Source organism: Ostreococcus lucimarinus, chromosome 6 (genome assembly GCF_000092065.1).
Source record: "Ostreococcus lucimarinus CCE9901 chromosome 6, complete sequence".
NCBI classification, from domain to species: domain Eukaryota; kingdom Viridiplantae; phylum Chlorophyta; class Mamiellophyceae; order Mamiellales; family Bathycoccaceae; genus Ostreococcus; species Ostreococcus sp. 'lucimarinus'.
The window spans coordinates 36125-50570 of NC_009360.1; the positions used below are offsets into that span (position 1 = coordinate 36125).

General features: G+C 58.1%; 6 protein-coding genes across 6 annotated transcripts; 3 read left to right on the forward strand and 3 right to left on the reverse strand.

Annotated features, from left to right (window-relative positions):
- Positions 1 to 262: 262 nt before the first annotated feature.
- Positions 263 to 2326, forward strand: OSTLU_31963 (predicted protein; the record flags this gene model as incomplete). Its single annotated transcript, XM_001418102.1, has 2 exons — positions 263 to 549; positions 580 to 2326. The coding sequence occupies 2 exons, from the start codon at positions 263 to 265 to the stop codon at positions 2324 to 2326; spliced, it is 2034 nt and encodes a 677-aa protein (XP_001418139.1).
- A 205-nt stretch (positions 2327 to 2531) lies between these two features.
- On the reverse strand, positions 2532 to 3639 carry OSTLU_24628 (predicted protein). The gene has a single exon (XM_001418318.1). The coding sequence runs from the start codon at positions 3560 to 3562 to the stop codon at positions 2579 to 2581; it is 984 nt and encodes a 327-aa protein (XP_001418355.1). The 5' UTR covers positions 3563 to 3639; the 3' UTR covers positions 2532 to 2578.
- Positions 3640 to 5057: 1418 nt separating this feature from the next.
- On the forward strand, positions 5058 to 5570 carry OSTLU_8137 (predicted protein; the record flags this gene model as incomplete). Its single annotated transcript, XM_001418103.1, has 1 exon — positions 5058 to 5570. A coding segment is annotated over one exon (513 nt), but the record flags the coding sequence as incomplete, so codon positions are not given.
- Positions 5571 to 5704: 134 nt separating this feature from the next.
- On the reverse strand, positions 5705 to 6796 carry OSTLU_40872 (predicted protein; the record flags this gene model as incomplete). The annotated part of the gene is made up of 1 exon (XM_001418319.1): positions 5705 to 6796. The coding sequence occupies one exon, from the start codon at positions 6794 to 6796 to the stop codon at positions 5705 to 5707; it is 1092 nt and encodes a 363-aa protein (XP_001418356.1).
- Positions 6797 to 7496: 700 nt separating this feature from the next.
- Positions 7497 to 10462, forward strand: OSTLU_31967 (predicted protein; the record flags this gene model as incomplete). Its single annotated transcript, XM_001418104.1, has 2 exons — positions 7497 to 9453; positions 9511 to 10462. The coding sequence occupies 2 exons, from the start codon at positions 7497 to 7499 to the stop codon at positions 10428 to 10430; spliced, it is 2877 nt and encodes a 958-aa protein (XP_001418141.1). The 3' UTR covers positions 10431 to 10462.
- A 116-nt stretch (positions 10463 to 10578) lies between these two features.
- OSTLU_15635 (predicted protein) lies at positions 10579 to 13953 on the reverse strand (the record flags this gene model as incomplete). Its single annotated transcript, XM_001418320.1, has 1 exon — positions 10579 to 13953. The coding sequence occupies one exon, from the start codon at positions 13951 to 13953 to the stop codon at positions 10579 to 10581; it is 3375 nt and encodes a 1124-aa protein (XP_001418357.1).
- Positions 13954 to 14446: the final 493 nt, after the last annotated feature.

A 14446-nucleotide genomic window follows, 5' to 3' on the forward strand; every position in this document is an offset into this window, starting at 1 on the left:
AAGTCACGCAACCGGCGACCCAGAATCGGAATGAGCGAACCGACTCGCGCGTCACATCGCCGCGTCAGCACCGCGCGTCTTCGCGCGCACGCGTCTTCGCGCGCTCGCAACTCGATCGAACGCGTCTTCACGCGCGTCGCGCCACGCTCCGCGCGCGCGCGTCGCCGATTCGCGCGCGGACAACGCCGCCGCCGCCGGCTCATCGATTCGTTCGTTCATTCGTTCGCGCGCGCATCGATCCATCGCTCGCGACGCGCGTTAGATGCCCAAGTACGGCGTGCACGTGAACAAGTACTACGTCCCCGACGACGTCCCGACGTGGGCGAAACTGAACGTGAAACAAGCGAGCAAGAAGATTGCGAAATCGCGAAGCCGAGAGACGAAGCAAGCGCTCGGGAAAAAAGCCAAAGCGGCGGTGAAACTGGCGAACCGTAAGGGCGGAAGAGGCAAACGAAATCCCGCGAACGCGGATTTTAAAAAGAATTTAAAGCTCGCGAAGGATTTGAAGAAGAATAAACGTAAAGGACGTCAGGCAAAAAGACCGGGGACGTAGGCGAACGAAGGAACGAAGGAGCGAAGGAACAAAGGAACGATGGCGGCGAGACGCGAACGAGAGGGTGGCGACGGCGGTGATGATGAAATTTCCGAGACCGAGAGTGATCGTTTCATCGTAAAAGTTGCGGAGTACTTGCAAGGTGCGATCGGTGCGCACGGTTGGAGCGAGGAGACCGTTCGCGGGGCGTTTGACGAGGCGGTGAAGCACATGCCTAAAGGAAGAGCTCGAAAGGCTTTGCGAGCGGGTTTCGATGAGTACGCGGATAAATTATGTGACACAATTTACCGCAAAAATGGTCCCTCGATCGAGCGCACGAAAGAGGAGCGTAAGATTGCAAAGTTGAGCAAGGATCCGTCGAGCGCGTGGTGGGCGTTGCATCAAGAGCCGCTCGAAGATTTTGCGTCGGCGTCTTTGGAAGTATTGTGCGTAGAGTTTGACTACTCACTCAAACGTGCATCCTTCGATATCCCCGCATACGTCCTCATGAAGGCGTTGGAGATTTCTGACATGCTGCCTGAAGATGTAGCGACGATGGAAGAAATTCGCGAGGCGGCACTTCGTCGTCTCGTCGATATCGCGCAAGCATCCAAAGCTGCGTTTGAAAAGAAGGCAACGAAGACGCAGGATGACTTCGTCAAGGTGAATAATCTCGTAGGTAGACTCGCGGGCGCGACGGCTATTCGTCGTAAAATGCAAGGCGCTCGTGATGAAACTGCAAAGTTGGCGGCGGAGATTGTCATGCTGAGGCACGATTTCCGTAAACTCGCCTCGCAAGACGCGAGTCTGAGTCCACCAGAGCACGAGATCGGCGTCACCGCATCACACGATGCCGCGGTGTTATTAGGAAACTATCGTGGGGATTTAGCAGCTTTGCTCGCCGAGAGGTTGCCCGAGGACGAGAACGAGCTCGCGCGCATGTTTGGCGAAGGCGATTTGCCCATCTTTGAGTGCGCCCTCGGCCTCGGTGGTTTCGACGCCGATTTTGAGAAACGAGGCAAAAAGAATGGACTGATGTTCGGCATGTTGGATATCGATGTGAAAGATGTGAAAGATGTCGGCAAGAACGCACCTCCGGCGCTCTTACGTCGACCACCAAAGGCAAAGTTTGATGCCAACAAAGAGGTGAACGATTACGATATGGAAGCTTTCGCTCACGCGGGGGCCGGGGTATCGACGACCAGTATTGCAGAGTCTGCATTTAATAAGTCCGACTTTATCGATACCGACTATCTCACCGAGGCGCTGTCGCTGGTGGGTAAAGACGACGACGAACGTAGCGGACCAGGGCGAGTCAAGTTGTACTTTGCCGTCGTGCGAGTCGCTCGAGCATACATCAAGCTTTTGAACGAGGCTGGTAAACGTAAGAGGTCCTCGGCTGTGGCGCGATACATGGCAGTCGCACCTGCGCCTGAGGTGCTTCTCATGCACGTTCCGGAGTCGTCTGGAATCGATAATACAGATGCTCGCGCGATGTCCGTCGAGCTCTCCGTCGCCTCCATCAAGGCGCTGCAAAGCATCGTCAACGAATGGAACGAAATGCGTACGCTGTTCAAATCTGCGGCGCAGAGTGAAGGTGGCTTTTTCATCGATGTTAATCGTACCGCAGGAGATGCCGCGAGGTTGGCGTTTGAAGAAGGTGAGTCTGCCGAGGACGACGGCGCGGGCGTCGACGACGAAACCGAAAAAGAACTCATGGCCATGCTCGACAAGCTCGAAGGCCCGGATGCATCTAGCGACGATAGCGACGACGAGGCGAGCGATGAAGATTAGTGAACAGTCGTTGTAGTGTATCAGTTCCGCTTCAGAGCCGCTGGAGCGGCGCCGCCTCGCAGACGGTGAAAAATACAGCCACCGACTCTAGGGATGTTGGCATTGGCGCTCTCGCGTACTTGCTCGCGCCGGAGATGACGGCTTCGCTCGCCGCCAATTTTGCGCCGACGTAAGGGAGAAGTTTGCTTGGTGTAGTGTTGCTTATTACGGACTAAGATGATATACCAGCACTTGTAGTGGAGAGTTCAGTTTTCATGTAACTTTTTTCCACGCCGACGTGTCAACGTGGGCGGAAACGACGAAGAATATGAAAAGGCCGATCGCGACGGGTGAAAGAGTCGGCAGCGCGCGGCACACTAACCGACGCACGCCGTGCGTATCTTTCGCACATTCGTACTTGTACCACACCAACGCGCACGCACAGAAGATTATTAAAAAGTATCTCATGTATCGTGCCTTTTGGGCCCACGTCATCTTGCGGAAGCCGTACCTATCGAACGGCGCGACGTGATGCCACACCTCGTACGTGCAATTTTTTCGCCGAAACCGCATCGAAATACGCTTCATCTCTCCATCATCGCCATCTTGCACCGGAAGCTCGGTGGCGCGACTCGCCACCGCGAAGTCTTTCTCGTCGCTCACGACGTGCCAAAACGAACCAAATTTCCGCGTCAATTCTTCTCTGATCGCCGACGCGCGTTCGTCGTGATCGTCATCGGCGGTGTCCGCATCGCTGAGAACTTTCAGCACGGTATTCACGATCGCTCGTGGAATCCCATCGACGTCGCTCGTCACCGTCGCCGTCGCCGAACCTTTTCTTCGTTTCGCCGTCTCCGTCGCTTCGTCGTGTTCGTCCCGCATCGCTTGAAACGCCAACTGTTGCGTTCCATCCACCCCACTCCCGAGGCTCAGCGAATCGAACACCAACACGCGAAACTCCGGCGCTTCCTTCCCTCCCGCGCTTCCGCGCCTCCCTCGCGCGCGCGCCGTCGCGTAGGCCAACGATTTCTTCGCGAATCTCAAATTCACGTTAAAATCCCCCCTCCCCACCACGACGTGCGTCGCCGCGTCGTCGATTCCTCGCGCGATCGCTTCCGCGATGCGTTTCATCCCTCCCGCGTCGCCCGCGACCGCGCGCGCGTCGCCCTCGCGCTCGAACGCCTCGCGCACCGCGCGCAGGATTTCAAGCCTTCGCCGCGGCGCGCAGTCGCATCGCCGCAGCGCGACGTCCGCCATCGCGGTCGAGTTCGCGTCGGTCGACGTCGACGTCGACGTCGCGCGTCGCCTCGCGCGCGCGCGCGCTCGCTCTCGCGTCGCGCGGTGCGGGCTCGCGCGGAATCGACGGACGGTTCGCGAACCGTGAAAGAGTCGTCCGTCGAGCGCGACGCGCGCCGCACACGGCGACGCATCGCGACGACGGCGCGCGCGACCGACGCGGCGACGACGATCGACGCGCGGCGACGACGCGCGCGGCGACGACGCGCGACGCGACGCGACGCGCGTGAACGACGCGAAGGGAAGGAATCGACGACGGCGATCTCGCGGCGAGAATTCATTCGGACGACGACGACGACGACGACGACGACGCGCGACGTGAGGCGCGCGCGCGACGGCTCGGGTGGTTTGAACGGCGGTGAAAGCGGCGTCGGACGGGGCGTCGGGAGGCCGTCGCGTCGGACGGGCGGCGATGCAGAGCAACGGATACGGGCCGCAGGGCACCGCGCCGCCGCCGGGACCGTACGGGCAGCAAGGAGGGCTGCCGGGGATGCCGTATAACGCGGTTCCGCGTCCGGGAGGACAGTTTGCGCAGCAACGTCCGATGCAGAACCCGCCGGGGATGCAAGGGGCGCCGGCGATGCCGCGCGGAGTGATGGGCGGGGCGGCGCGACAAGGTTCGCTGCCGCTGCCGTACGGGGGGGTTCCGGGAACGCAGCAGCAGCCGGGCATGATGGGAACGTCCGGAGCGGGAGGACAAGGCTCGATGGCGCAGGGTGGTATGAGCGGCGTCATGGGCGGCGTGCAGCGAGGGGTTATGCTAGACCGCAGCGCGAGCCAACCCGTGCAAGGGCAAGGGGTTCCGCAGATTCAGCGCGCCGCGAGTGGGTTGCCGATGCCGAGCGCGGGCATGAGCGCGCCCAGAGCGGGAGGTGTGATGGGCTCTGGGCCGCTGCCGCGAGCGTATCCCACGATTGGGTCGCAAGGAGACGTGAACGGAATGCCGAAGATGCAAGGCGTGGGAGGATTGGACATGGATCCGTCGGGTGGTATGATGGGCGGATTAGGCGGTTTTGGGCGAGATCAGAAAGCGCCCGGGTTTGATGATTCCGAGTTCCCGACGTTGGGCGGTGGCGGTATGCCGCAGCGAGGGCCGTCTTTCGGAAACGGGTACGGAGGCATGCCGGGCGAAGGGTACGAGGGCGTGTACGACTTTTCAAAGCCTCAGCAGGACTTTAGCATGGAGAAGGAAGATTTCCCCGCCCTCGGTGGAAAAGGGCAAGGAAATATGGGTGGACTCGTTCCTCCGCCGGGGCTGGATGCGTCGGAGGGATCGAGTCCGTCGTATCCGCCTTTGGCTCGTCAAAGTTCGAGCGGCGTGGGTTTCGGCGCGCAAGCGCCGGGACGTCAAGCGGGTGCGCCGGGTGGAATTCACTTCGATGGCGGAGCACCGCCGCCGCCGGGTAAGCCCGGCACGGCGGTACCGGCTAGAACGAGTGGTGGGACTTCGCAGAAGGACCGATACGGCTTGCTCGGCTTGTTGCCGGTGATTCGAATGGCGAATCCAAACGTGTCCACGCTCGCCTTGGGTGCTGACTTGACCATGCTTGGTTTGAACCTCAACTCTCCGGACAGCTTGTATAAGTCCTTCTCGTTGCCCTGGAACGATTCGGCGCCAAAGAACGACATGGAACTCACTATTCCATCCGCGTATTCGCAGCAAGTGAGTCGTTGCCATCCGGCGGTGTTCGCGAAGTTCCAGCAGGAGACGCTCTTTTACATCTTCTACAGCATGCCCGGAGAAGAGTCTCAATTATTCGCCGCGGACGAGTTGGTACAGCGCGGATGGGGGTTCCACAAAGAACTCAAGGCTTGGTTGATGCGCGTGGCGAACACCGAACCGGCGAATCAAAACGAGCAGGGCGAGCGCGGCTCTTTCTGGGTGTTCGATCCCATGACGTGGGAGCGAGTGAGGAAAGACAATTTCACGCTGCAGTACGATCAGTTGGAGACGCGCCCGACGGTTCCCTTGGCCGAAAGGAGCTTGCGTTGAGGCGCTTAGGCGTTGTCGTTTAGGTAAAAAAGCCTTAAAAGTTTCATAAAAAAATCACAAAATCTTAAAACCTTCGCGTTGCGCGCGCGCTTAATCGTACACGTTTTGATCTACATCGTGAAATTTGACACAGGAATGATGATTTCGTTTCGCCTGAGGAACGGGTTCGTGAATGGATCGTTGTACTGCGCCAACGCGGCGGCGCCGCTCGCCTCCAAACCGTCGTTCTCGATCAATTTTCGCAACTGCTTCTCCACGTCACGAGCCGCCTCCTCGGTCGCGACGCCAGAAAATTTCTTAGCGACAAAAATACCGCCACTTTCTTCCCGCAACACTACGTTTTCATTCGTGCTCGCTGGGAGCGCGTCCACGGAGTCGCCGCTCACGACAAATTGCATCGTGGCGTTCTTCGTAAACACAGGCGTCGTCATCTCCATTTTCGTCCCACTCGCGTTGGCTTGGCCGAAGATGTAACCCGCCAAAGAATTAAAAGCTTGGCCCGCGACTTGACCGTTCATTTTTGCGCTGCTCGACGACACTTCCTTGACGTTCAGACCCGGACCCGTGGCGGCGACCAAGTACGGCTCGTATCGTCGCACTTCGTAATCGCGCCTCTTCTTCAGCACCACGTACCCTGGGGTGTCCAAATCCGGCGTCTGCGCGAAATCAAAAATCTGTTTCAGCACCTCCACCACGCCCTCCGCACTGAGATGCCTCTGATTCTCAATCGAATCCCACGTGTCCACGTGGCGCGTCACCTTCTTAGTCTCCTCGTCGATCCCCATGATGGACGTTCCCGTAAAAGTCAGCGTCGGTCTCCAAGCGAAAGGAAACGTCGGCAATCCCATCACCATCGTCCATCGCGTCGTGATCTCCCAAGGTCCGCTCTGATATATTTCATGCATCGCGTACGTCGGCGAGAACACCCGTCGCAGCATCTGAATGTTAAACGCGTACCCGTCGAACGAGTCGTACTTCGTCAGCGGGTCCTCGAACGACACGTCTTTCGCGTACAGCGACGGATCGATCCCCTCGTCGTCGAACAGGTGCGTCAGATCCTCCGCCAGCGCCTTTCGCATCCGCGCGGACTCTTCTTCATCCATTCCCTTCGCCGTCGATGACGTCGTCGTCGTCGCGCGCGTCGCCGTCGTCGTCCGGCGTCGCGCGTCGCGCGTCGTCGGTCGCGTCGTCCGTCGCGTCATCGCGCGCGTCGGTCGCGTCGTCATCGCGCGCATCGTCGTCGTCCGTCGTCCGTCGTCTGTCGTCGTCCGTCGCCATCCGCCATCCGCCGTCGATCCACGATTTTGCCTCATTTTCGTCGATTTGGCGAGTCATGACTCGTCCCGAGTACCGTCGTCCGCCATCCGTCGCGCGCGGTGCCGAGTTCGTCGCGATCCGGGCACGCGCGCACATCGCGACGCCGCGATGGTGCGGTCGCGCGCGCGCGACGACGACGACGACGACGACGACGACGAACGCGACGACGTCGACGCGCGCGCGCGGGTCGCGGACGGACGACGAGGGACGGACGCGCGCGAACGCGCGGACGACGGGCGCGGGTCACGGTTTCCGAGAGACGCGCGCGCGGCGACGCGCGCGGACGCGACGCGCGGGACGCGCGAGACGGCGCGGACGTCGACGCGAGAGGACGATGGAGACGACGCGCGAGTAGACGATGGGGACGACGGCGACGCGGGACGCGCGCGGAGGGACGCGCGACGGCGAACGGTGATGCGGGCGAAGACGCGCGCGCGATTCGACGACGACGAGAGAGGCGAGGAGACGTTGGCGGATTTCGCGTTCGGACGGGACGTCGCGACGCGAGAATGCGTTCCGGATTTTGTGAAGCGTCCGGTAGACGCGTGGGGACGCGCGCGCGGGAGAGGTGGACTCGACGCGGCGATGTATAGATTGTCGAACGCGATGGACGACGGCCGATTCGATCCGTCGAGTTTGCGAATTGAAGACGGCGATTTTTCAAAGATTAACGGTGAGTTTGCGAAGCAGTTTTGGAGAATTAAGATGCAGTTGATGGATTGCGTCGTGATGGTAAAGCACGGATCGTTCTATAACATGTTTGATGTGGACGCCGACGCCGGGAAGGCGGTTGGACTTCAGCAGACGGGGACGAATTCAGGATTCATGCGCAAGGTTGGCTGTCGGGCGGAGTCGTTCGATACGTGGGCGGCTCGTTTACTCGCTCGTGGGTACACGGTTGCCCGGGTGGAACAGATGAGCGAAGCGGCGAGAGAGACCTCGGTGATGAAGCGGGAGTGTTGCGAAATATTGACTCCCTCGCTCGATCGCGGGCTGACGAACAACGAGCGCGCGAATTTCTTCATCACCATCGCGGGAAGCTCCGTGAAATCTTTGCACTCGTGCGACTATTTGGGTGTGTGCGCGGTTGACGCAGATTCTGGCACCGCCGCGTTGGGTGTCGTGACGCCTCAAGATCTGCACACCGTCTTGGTGCAATACGAGCCACGAGAGGTCGTGATTAGTGAACAGCTTTCTGACGACGCGAGAAAGATGCTCGTGTCGTACGTGCGTGAAGGCGGTGACGCGACAGACTGCGTTTTACGCGTTATAGAACGTGGCAAAGTGAAAAACCCGTCGATCGAGCGCTCGAACATTCTGAATTGGTTCAAATATCACACCGACGAGCCCGTTTCAAATATTCTTCAGGAAGCCACTGAGGCAGAGTTACGAGCCGTCGGCTTTGCGATGCGTCATCTCGCTTGGTGTGGTGTGTTGCAAGACGTCTTTTCTCGAACAAAGTTTATGTCCATAGTGTCTGTTGAGCCAAGACGAACGAATGCTGAAGAAAACCAGTCGGCTTTTGCGCTCTCGCGCGAGCTCACGCACGTCATGCGACTCGATGGCGACGCGATCAAGAACTTGCACTTGCTCTATGGCGACACTGGGAAGACTACGGGTTCGCTCTACGAGTTTCTTAATCACACGTTTACCGCTCCCGGTCGTCGACGGCTGCGACAATGGCTTCTCCGTCCGCTACAAGATGTGCGCGCCATCGACGCTCGCCTGGACGTCGTGCGAGAGTTCTCCAACAATCACGTCTTGCTACAAACTTTCCGTGACAGACTCAAGCACTTCAAGTGGGACCACGAGCGACTTTTCGCAAAGTCGTGTCGATTGGCTATCAAGTGTACGAAAGTGTACAATATCGTTCGATTCAATCAAACGTCGCCGTTGACGCAAGAAGACGAGATGGGTCTCAGAGAACTCGCGCCGAAAGGCGCGACGAAGCTCGAAGAGATTCTTATCGACGCTGTGAATATGATTAGCTTTTGGGAAATGCACAAAAGCGCACTTGTTACATTTGTGGACTTGGTTCGCGCGTTGATCGAGATACGCGACGTGGTTTCCACCTTGAGTGAAATTGCAGAGCGTAACGTCTCCGTTGCGAGCTTACATCGCGACGTCGAAGACGCGATATCGTTTCTTCGTGAGTTGCGTTCGTGTCTAGAAGATAGACGGAAAGAAAACACGAAAAACAAAGAAAGATACATCGTTCCAAGCGCACTTGTGTTTCGTGACTACGGTGAGTTTGCGGCGGCGGCGGAGCGAGAGAGAGCGCAAGATCCAATAGTTCGAAAACACGCGCAGCGCCAACGGCGAGAACTGCTGAGAAACATTTACATTCCACTCAGCGATGATGACGAGCGAGACGATGAAGAGCAAGACGCGGCCGACCGCGCTGACTTAGCGGCGGCTAACGCATTTACTGAAGTGATGCATGCCTTTTACGAAGAAATCCCTCGTTTTGAACGAGTGGTGAGCGCCATGGCAGATTTAGACGTTTTACAAAGTTTTGCCACGTCTTGTGCGTCTTCAAGAGGTGCTGTTGGTTTCACTCGACCACGTTTTACTACTGACACATCCTCGAGTACTTTAGAGCTCGTCTGCAGTTGGCACCCTCTACTCAAGCCGAGTATGGTGGACGACGCCAAGAGAATCACGCATAACAGTGGCATCGTCGATAATGATGTATCGATGAAGACGCCCTTCGTGCTTCTTACTGGTCCTAATATGTCGGGAAAATCTTCCATACTACGCCAAGTTGCTATTATTGTCATCATGGCGCAAATTGGTTGCTACGTTCCCGCGGCATCTTGCGAAATCAGCGTGGCCGACGCTGTGATGACCCGACTTGGCGGCGACGACAATTTCGCCAACGGCGTAAGCACATTTTTGAACGAAATGAAAAGTACGGCGAAAATCATGAACGACGTAACTTCGTCTACACTGGTCATACTTGATGAACTGGGCAGAGGTACGTCTACCTTGGATGGCTACTCGATCGCATTCGCGACGAGCCTTGAATTATGCTCTTGTGCTCAAGCTCCTCGCGTGTTGTTCGCCACGCACTACCACGAGTTGGACAAAGATTTGGCGAGACAAGAGATTGCGCGAGGTAAGTTTGTCACAAAGCACATAGACGTATCCAGTACTCGCTCAGGCGCGCTTAAGATGACGTATAAGCTCAAGAATGGTCCAGCACCTCTCGGATCGTGCGCGTTGAATGTCGCACGCCTCGCTGGCTTTCCTCCTGGAATTCTCACCCGCGCTTCGCACGTCTCGCAAACCGTCACCTTCAAAGGGCGAGTTAAGGATAGCGGCTTCTCAAGATCCTCGTATGTACCGCCAAAGGCGTTACTAAGTAATGAAGAACATCTCATGCTTTCAGCGCTCCTGGGCGATCCCGCTCTGACCGGTGACGCCGATAGGCTCGGCGACGGCGTTGAGTGGTGCCGACGCTTCCATGCCCTGTGGCGGAAGTGCAACGATTTATCGAACCGCGCGAACGAGCCGTGAGGAAAGTTTGCGATATGTTGTCTCGCTGCCATTGTCGCGCACATTCATGAACCACACTGTTGAGAAACATGTAACAAAAACTTTAATCGCATCGCATAACATGGCACTACACACGGTATATACTGGCACGCAAACTTCAAGATGTTCGTTAAATTTGAGGCAAAGCGATGTCGGCGATGTCATCACTGGAGACAAAGCGGATGTTGGCCCAATCACCGGCAGCAGCGGTAGACTTCGTGCGCTCAAGCGCGGCGATACCCGCATCACCGTCTTCGAGCACGGACGGAGTGGATGCGTTGACATCGAGGCGCTGGCGAGAAATCATAATGATATCACCGATTTGCCAGTCGCCGGGAGATGGAGCTGGCGTGGAGACGTCTTCTACCCAATAACCGAGACCTAAGACGTCAAGACTGGTGGAATCTTGCACGATCTGCTTAGGATTGATTGGTTTTGGTTTCTCCGGTGAGGATTCCTCGGTGTAGACGGGTTTGTAAACAATCATCGTCGTCGCCGTGGCATCGGACTCTGCGTTGGACACCGGCGTCTCAAGCCGTTTTGGCGCCGAAAGGCAGCAGGAGAGAAAACCCGTCGGGTTTCTGTACGGGGTTTTCTGCACGGGAGCGTGCGACGCCATCGGCATCACAGCTTGCGTCGTCGCCGGCGGCATCGGCATCACTGCCGCCGCAACTGGTGAAGGCTTGTCGGCGGGCACGGGTTCCGAAGGTTTTTGTGTGTGAGAGGCGACGTAAGTTTCTAGAACGGTTTCATCCGGTTTGTCCGCGAGCATCACTTTGCCCTTCTTGCCGTTTCGCAAGTTTAAAACTTCGTAAGTGCCGGCCCAGTTCGACCCGTCGCACTTCCCACAGTTTAGCGCACGTACGGCGTCTTTATCGAAACGGAAAATCGAGCCATCGGACGGATAACCGTGTCGCCGAATGTCGAGAACATTGATGGCGGTGGACGTGCCGAGAATATTGGCGTGAATACCGCCGCCAGAGCGCGCCGTCGAGTTCGCGAGCTTGTGCAAGTCCGTTGATTCCCATCGCACACGCACGGCGGACACATCATCCATGATCGACTTGAACGCCCGTCCCCAGCGAACGTTTTCTGTACTGAGCTCTATTTTATGCCACTTTCCATCCGAACGCAGCGCTTTCGCCGTGAACGGAAGAGCTTCGAACGACGCATCCGTGTGAACGCCGTAAATTCGTGTCCCCACGCTCGCGGCTTCAATCTGAAATTCAATCTCCAGTTCTTTCCACCACGGACCGACAAGACCGCATTGACCATACCGAATTAAATGCCCGGGTAAGTTCCAACCAGTTTCCGTCTGGCACACGTAGTTGTCCATCGACAGCGTGAATGTGTACGGCGGAGGTTGGTTGTCATGCGAATACGCCAACAACTCGATGCGATCGCCCGGCTTCCAATCCCCTTCGTGGGCGTAATCGCAAGGATTCGCGCAACCGACGCCGATGCCCGACTCGTGCTGAAACACTATGACGCTCCCACGTCGTTCGCCCGCGCTCGTGTCGTTGGGGATCGCGAATGAGGCGCCATCGCCGCCTTTTATGACGCCCGTCTTCCAGCCTTCGTAACTCGCATCGCCCCAATCTTCAATGCCCGTGATGGCAGAGAGCTGCGAGCTCTTGAAGCGAAACCACTTCCCTTTAGGCTCTGGCTCTGTTTTGCCGGGCATGACACCGCCGGGGTAATCGATGCTCACGACATCAAGGTGTGGATCGACGAGCTTTCTTCGTTGTCGAGGGAACACAAACGCATCGGGCTTCAGCTTTACGACTTTCTTCTCACCCGACGCCGTTTTGTACGTCCGCTCTTTCGGGGGCGGTGGTTTTTTGTGAGGATTGTACACGTAAAACTCGTCACGCTCCTGCGCGTTTGGCCCACTGATGGATTTGTCGCCCCATTTTGATGCGTCATCAACGCACTCTTCGCCGCGGTTGCCTTCGTCCTTGGTTGGCCACTTGTTAGACCCCCAACCAACCCCGAGCAAGTCAGGATCACCCTCGAGTAAGCCGACGTGAACACCGCCGCCGTACTTTTCACTGTAGCACGGCACCCCGGGGGCGCCTTTGTCAGGCACACGAACATTAAACTTAAAGTGAGTGATAGGTTCGTACTTTCTGTCGCGATGCAGCATGAGAGCTCCGAAATGTTGCTTGTTTTTATCATCCGTGCACAGTCCACTTCGAAAAGAAGGTTGACCTTCACCTTGACTGTTAATGCCCTCGTTGTCGCGGCAGTTGTATGTCTGACAACAACCACCCGCTTGCAGGAGCGTTCGATTATCGATGAAGACGCCGATTGGAGTGTACGGACGCCCGTTGATCAACTCGGGGTCTGATCCGGTGGGATGCTTCAGCTTGATCTCGAACATGAGCCACATCGTACGCTTGCCTCCTCGGTAATTTTGCTCTTTCGGGTAAATTCCACTTTGGCCAGGGAATATTCGCTCGATTGGCTCGTCGTTGACGCCGCCCGTCATGAAGTGGGCGTCGTCGTCTTTGGAGTAGTCTTCAACAAACTTGATCGAATCGAATTTGCTCGGATCCATGAATCGCACACCCTTCGGCAAGCCACGGTACGCGATGAGTTCGATGGGCTCGCCGACGAGCCAGTCGCCCGGCTGCGCGCTCTCGACGGGGTGATAACAGCCCACGCCCATGCCGTTTGGACCGCCAAAAACGACGATCGCCGAACGCTTTTCTTGTCGATACACACAGAAAGTCGCGCCTTTCCCCGATTTGACGCTAAAATTTTCTGTTTTGTACGCCTTCAGATCCTTATTCGCCCACTCGTGTCCGATGACGCGCGTGAGCTCATCCATGTCGAAGCGAAAGAATCTCCCATCCGCCGGCTTGGATTTGTCCGGATACTCCAACGACGTGACGTGTACGTACTTCCGATCGGGAACTTCATCAGGAAACACGACAACATCACCCTCATCAACTTTTGAAAGCCCTTGGTCGACCGTCGATCCGTTCGGTTTCACGTCTGGAATCGTCCCGAGCGCCGGCGCCCTCCCGTCCCCCGCGAGTCCAAAGCTCAACGTTTTCGACAACTGCCTGAGCATCGACGGTTGCTTTTTAAACACGTGCACGTTATGTTCCACCACCACCACCGTCGTTTTCAGCGCCGCAGCCTTCATTCGCGCCGCCACCGTGCCGTCCAGCAGCGCTCCCGGTTTCAACCGCTTCGCCGCATCCACGAAGCGTTCGACGAGCGCGTACAGCCCCGTGTTGCTCGAGCACGTCGACGCGAAGTCCTCCAGCGTCACCCGTCGATCGCACGGTTCGGTGTGATTGATCGCGATCCACGCTTCGATCGCCGCTTTCTCGTACGTCCGTCCCGTCTTCGCGACGACGACGGGATTCTTCATCACTCGCAGCGTGAGCGCGCACACGTACGCGTCCGGCGCCGCGGCGTGGAACGCGGGATCGGCGTACATCGCGGCGTCGACGTCGATGTCGCGAGGGAACGGGTTCGCGCGTCGGCCCATGGTCGAGCGCGTCGCGGCGTCGCGGCGTCGCGGCGTCGCGGCGTCGCGCCACGCTCGCGATTCTCCGGCTCGCCGCGCCGCGCTCCGGCGACTCGGCGTTTCGGCGATCCGCGTCGCGCGCGCGGCGACGGACCGCGCCCCGCCCGCCCGTCGAGGCGCGCGAACGCCATGGAATACGCGATGGGTTTAAAAAAAGTACAGTACGCGATATCAAATGATACCGCGGTAAGGTTGTTGGACTTTGTGGAACATCCCAACCCCAACGAACGAGGATGTTGGCGCGTTGACGCGGCGCGCGCGCGGCATCGCTCGACGCCGAGCGACGCGCGACGCTCGCGCGACTCTCTCGCGCGGCGAAACGCGTCGATCTAAAAAGTTTGCGCGGCGCGAGACCGCGCGCGCGCGAACGCGGCGGGACCGCGCGACGGACGCGCGCGAAAACGTCAATCGCGTCGCGCATCCCGGAGACGGTTCGCGGCGTCGCGCATCCCGG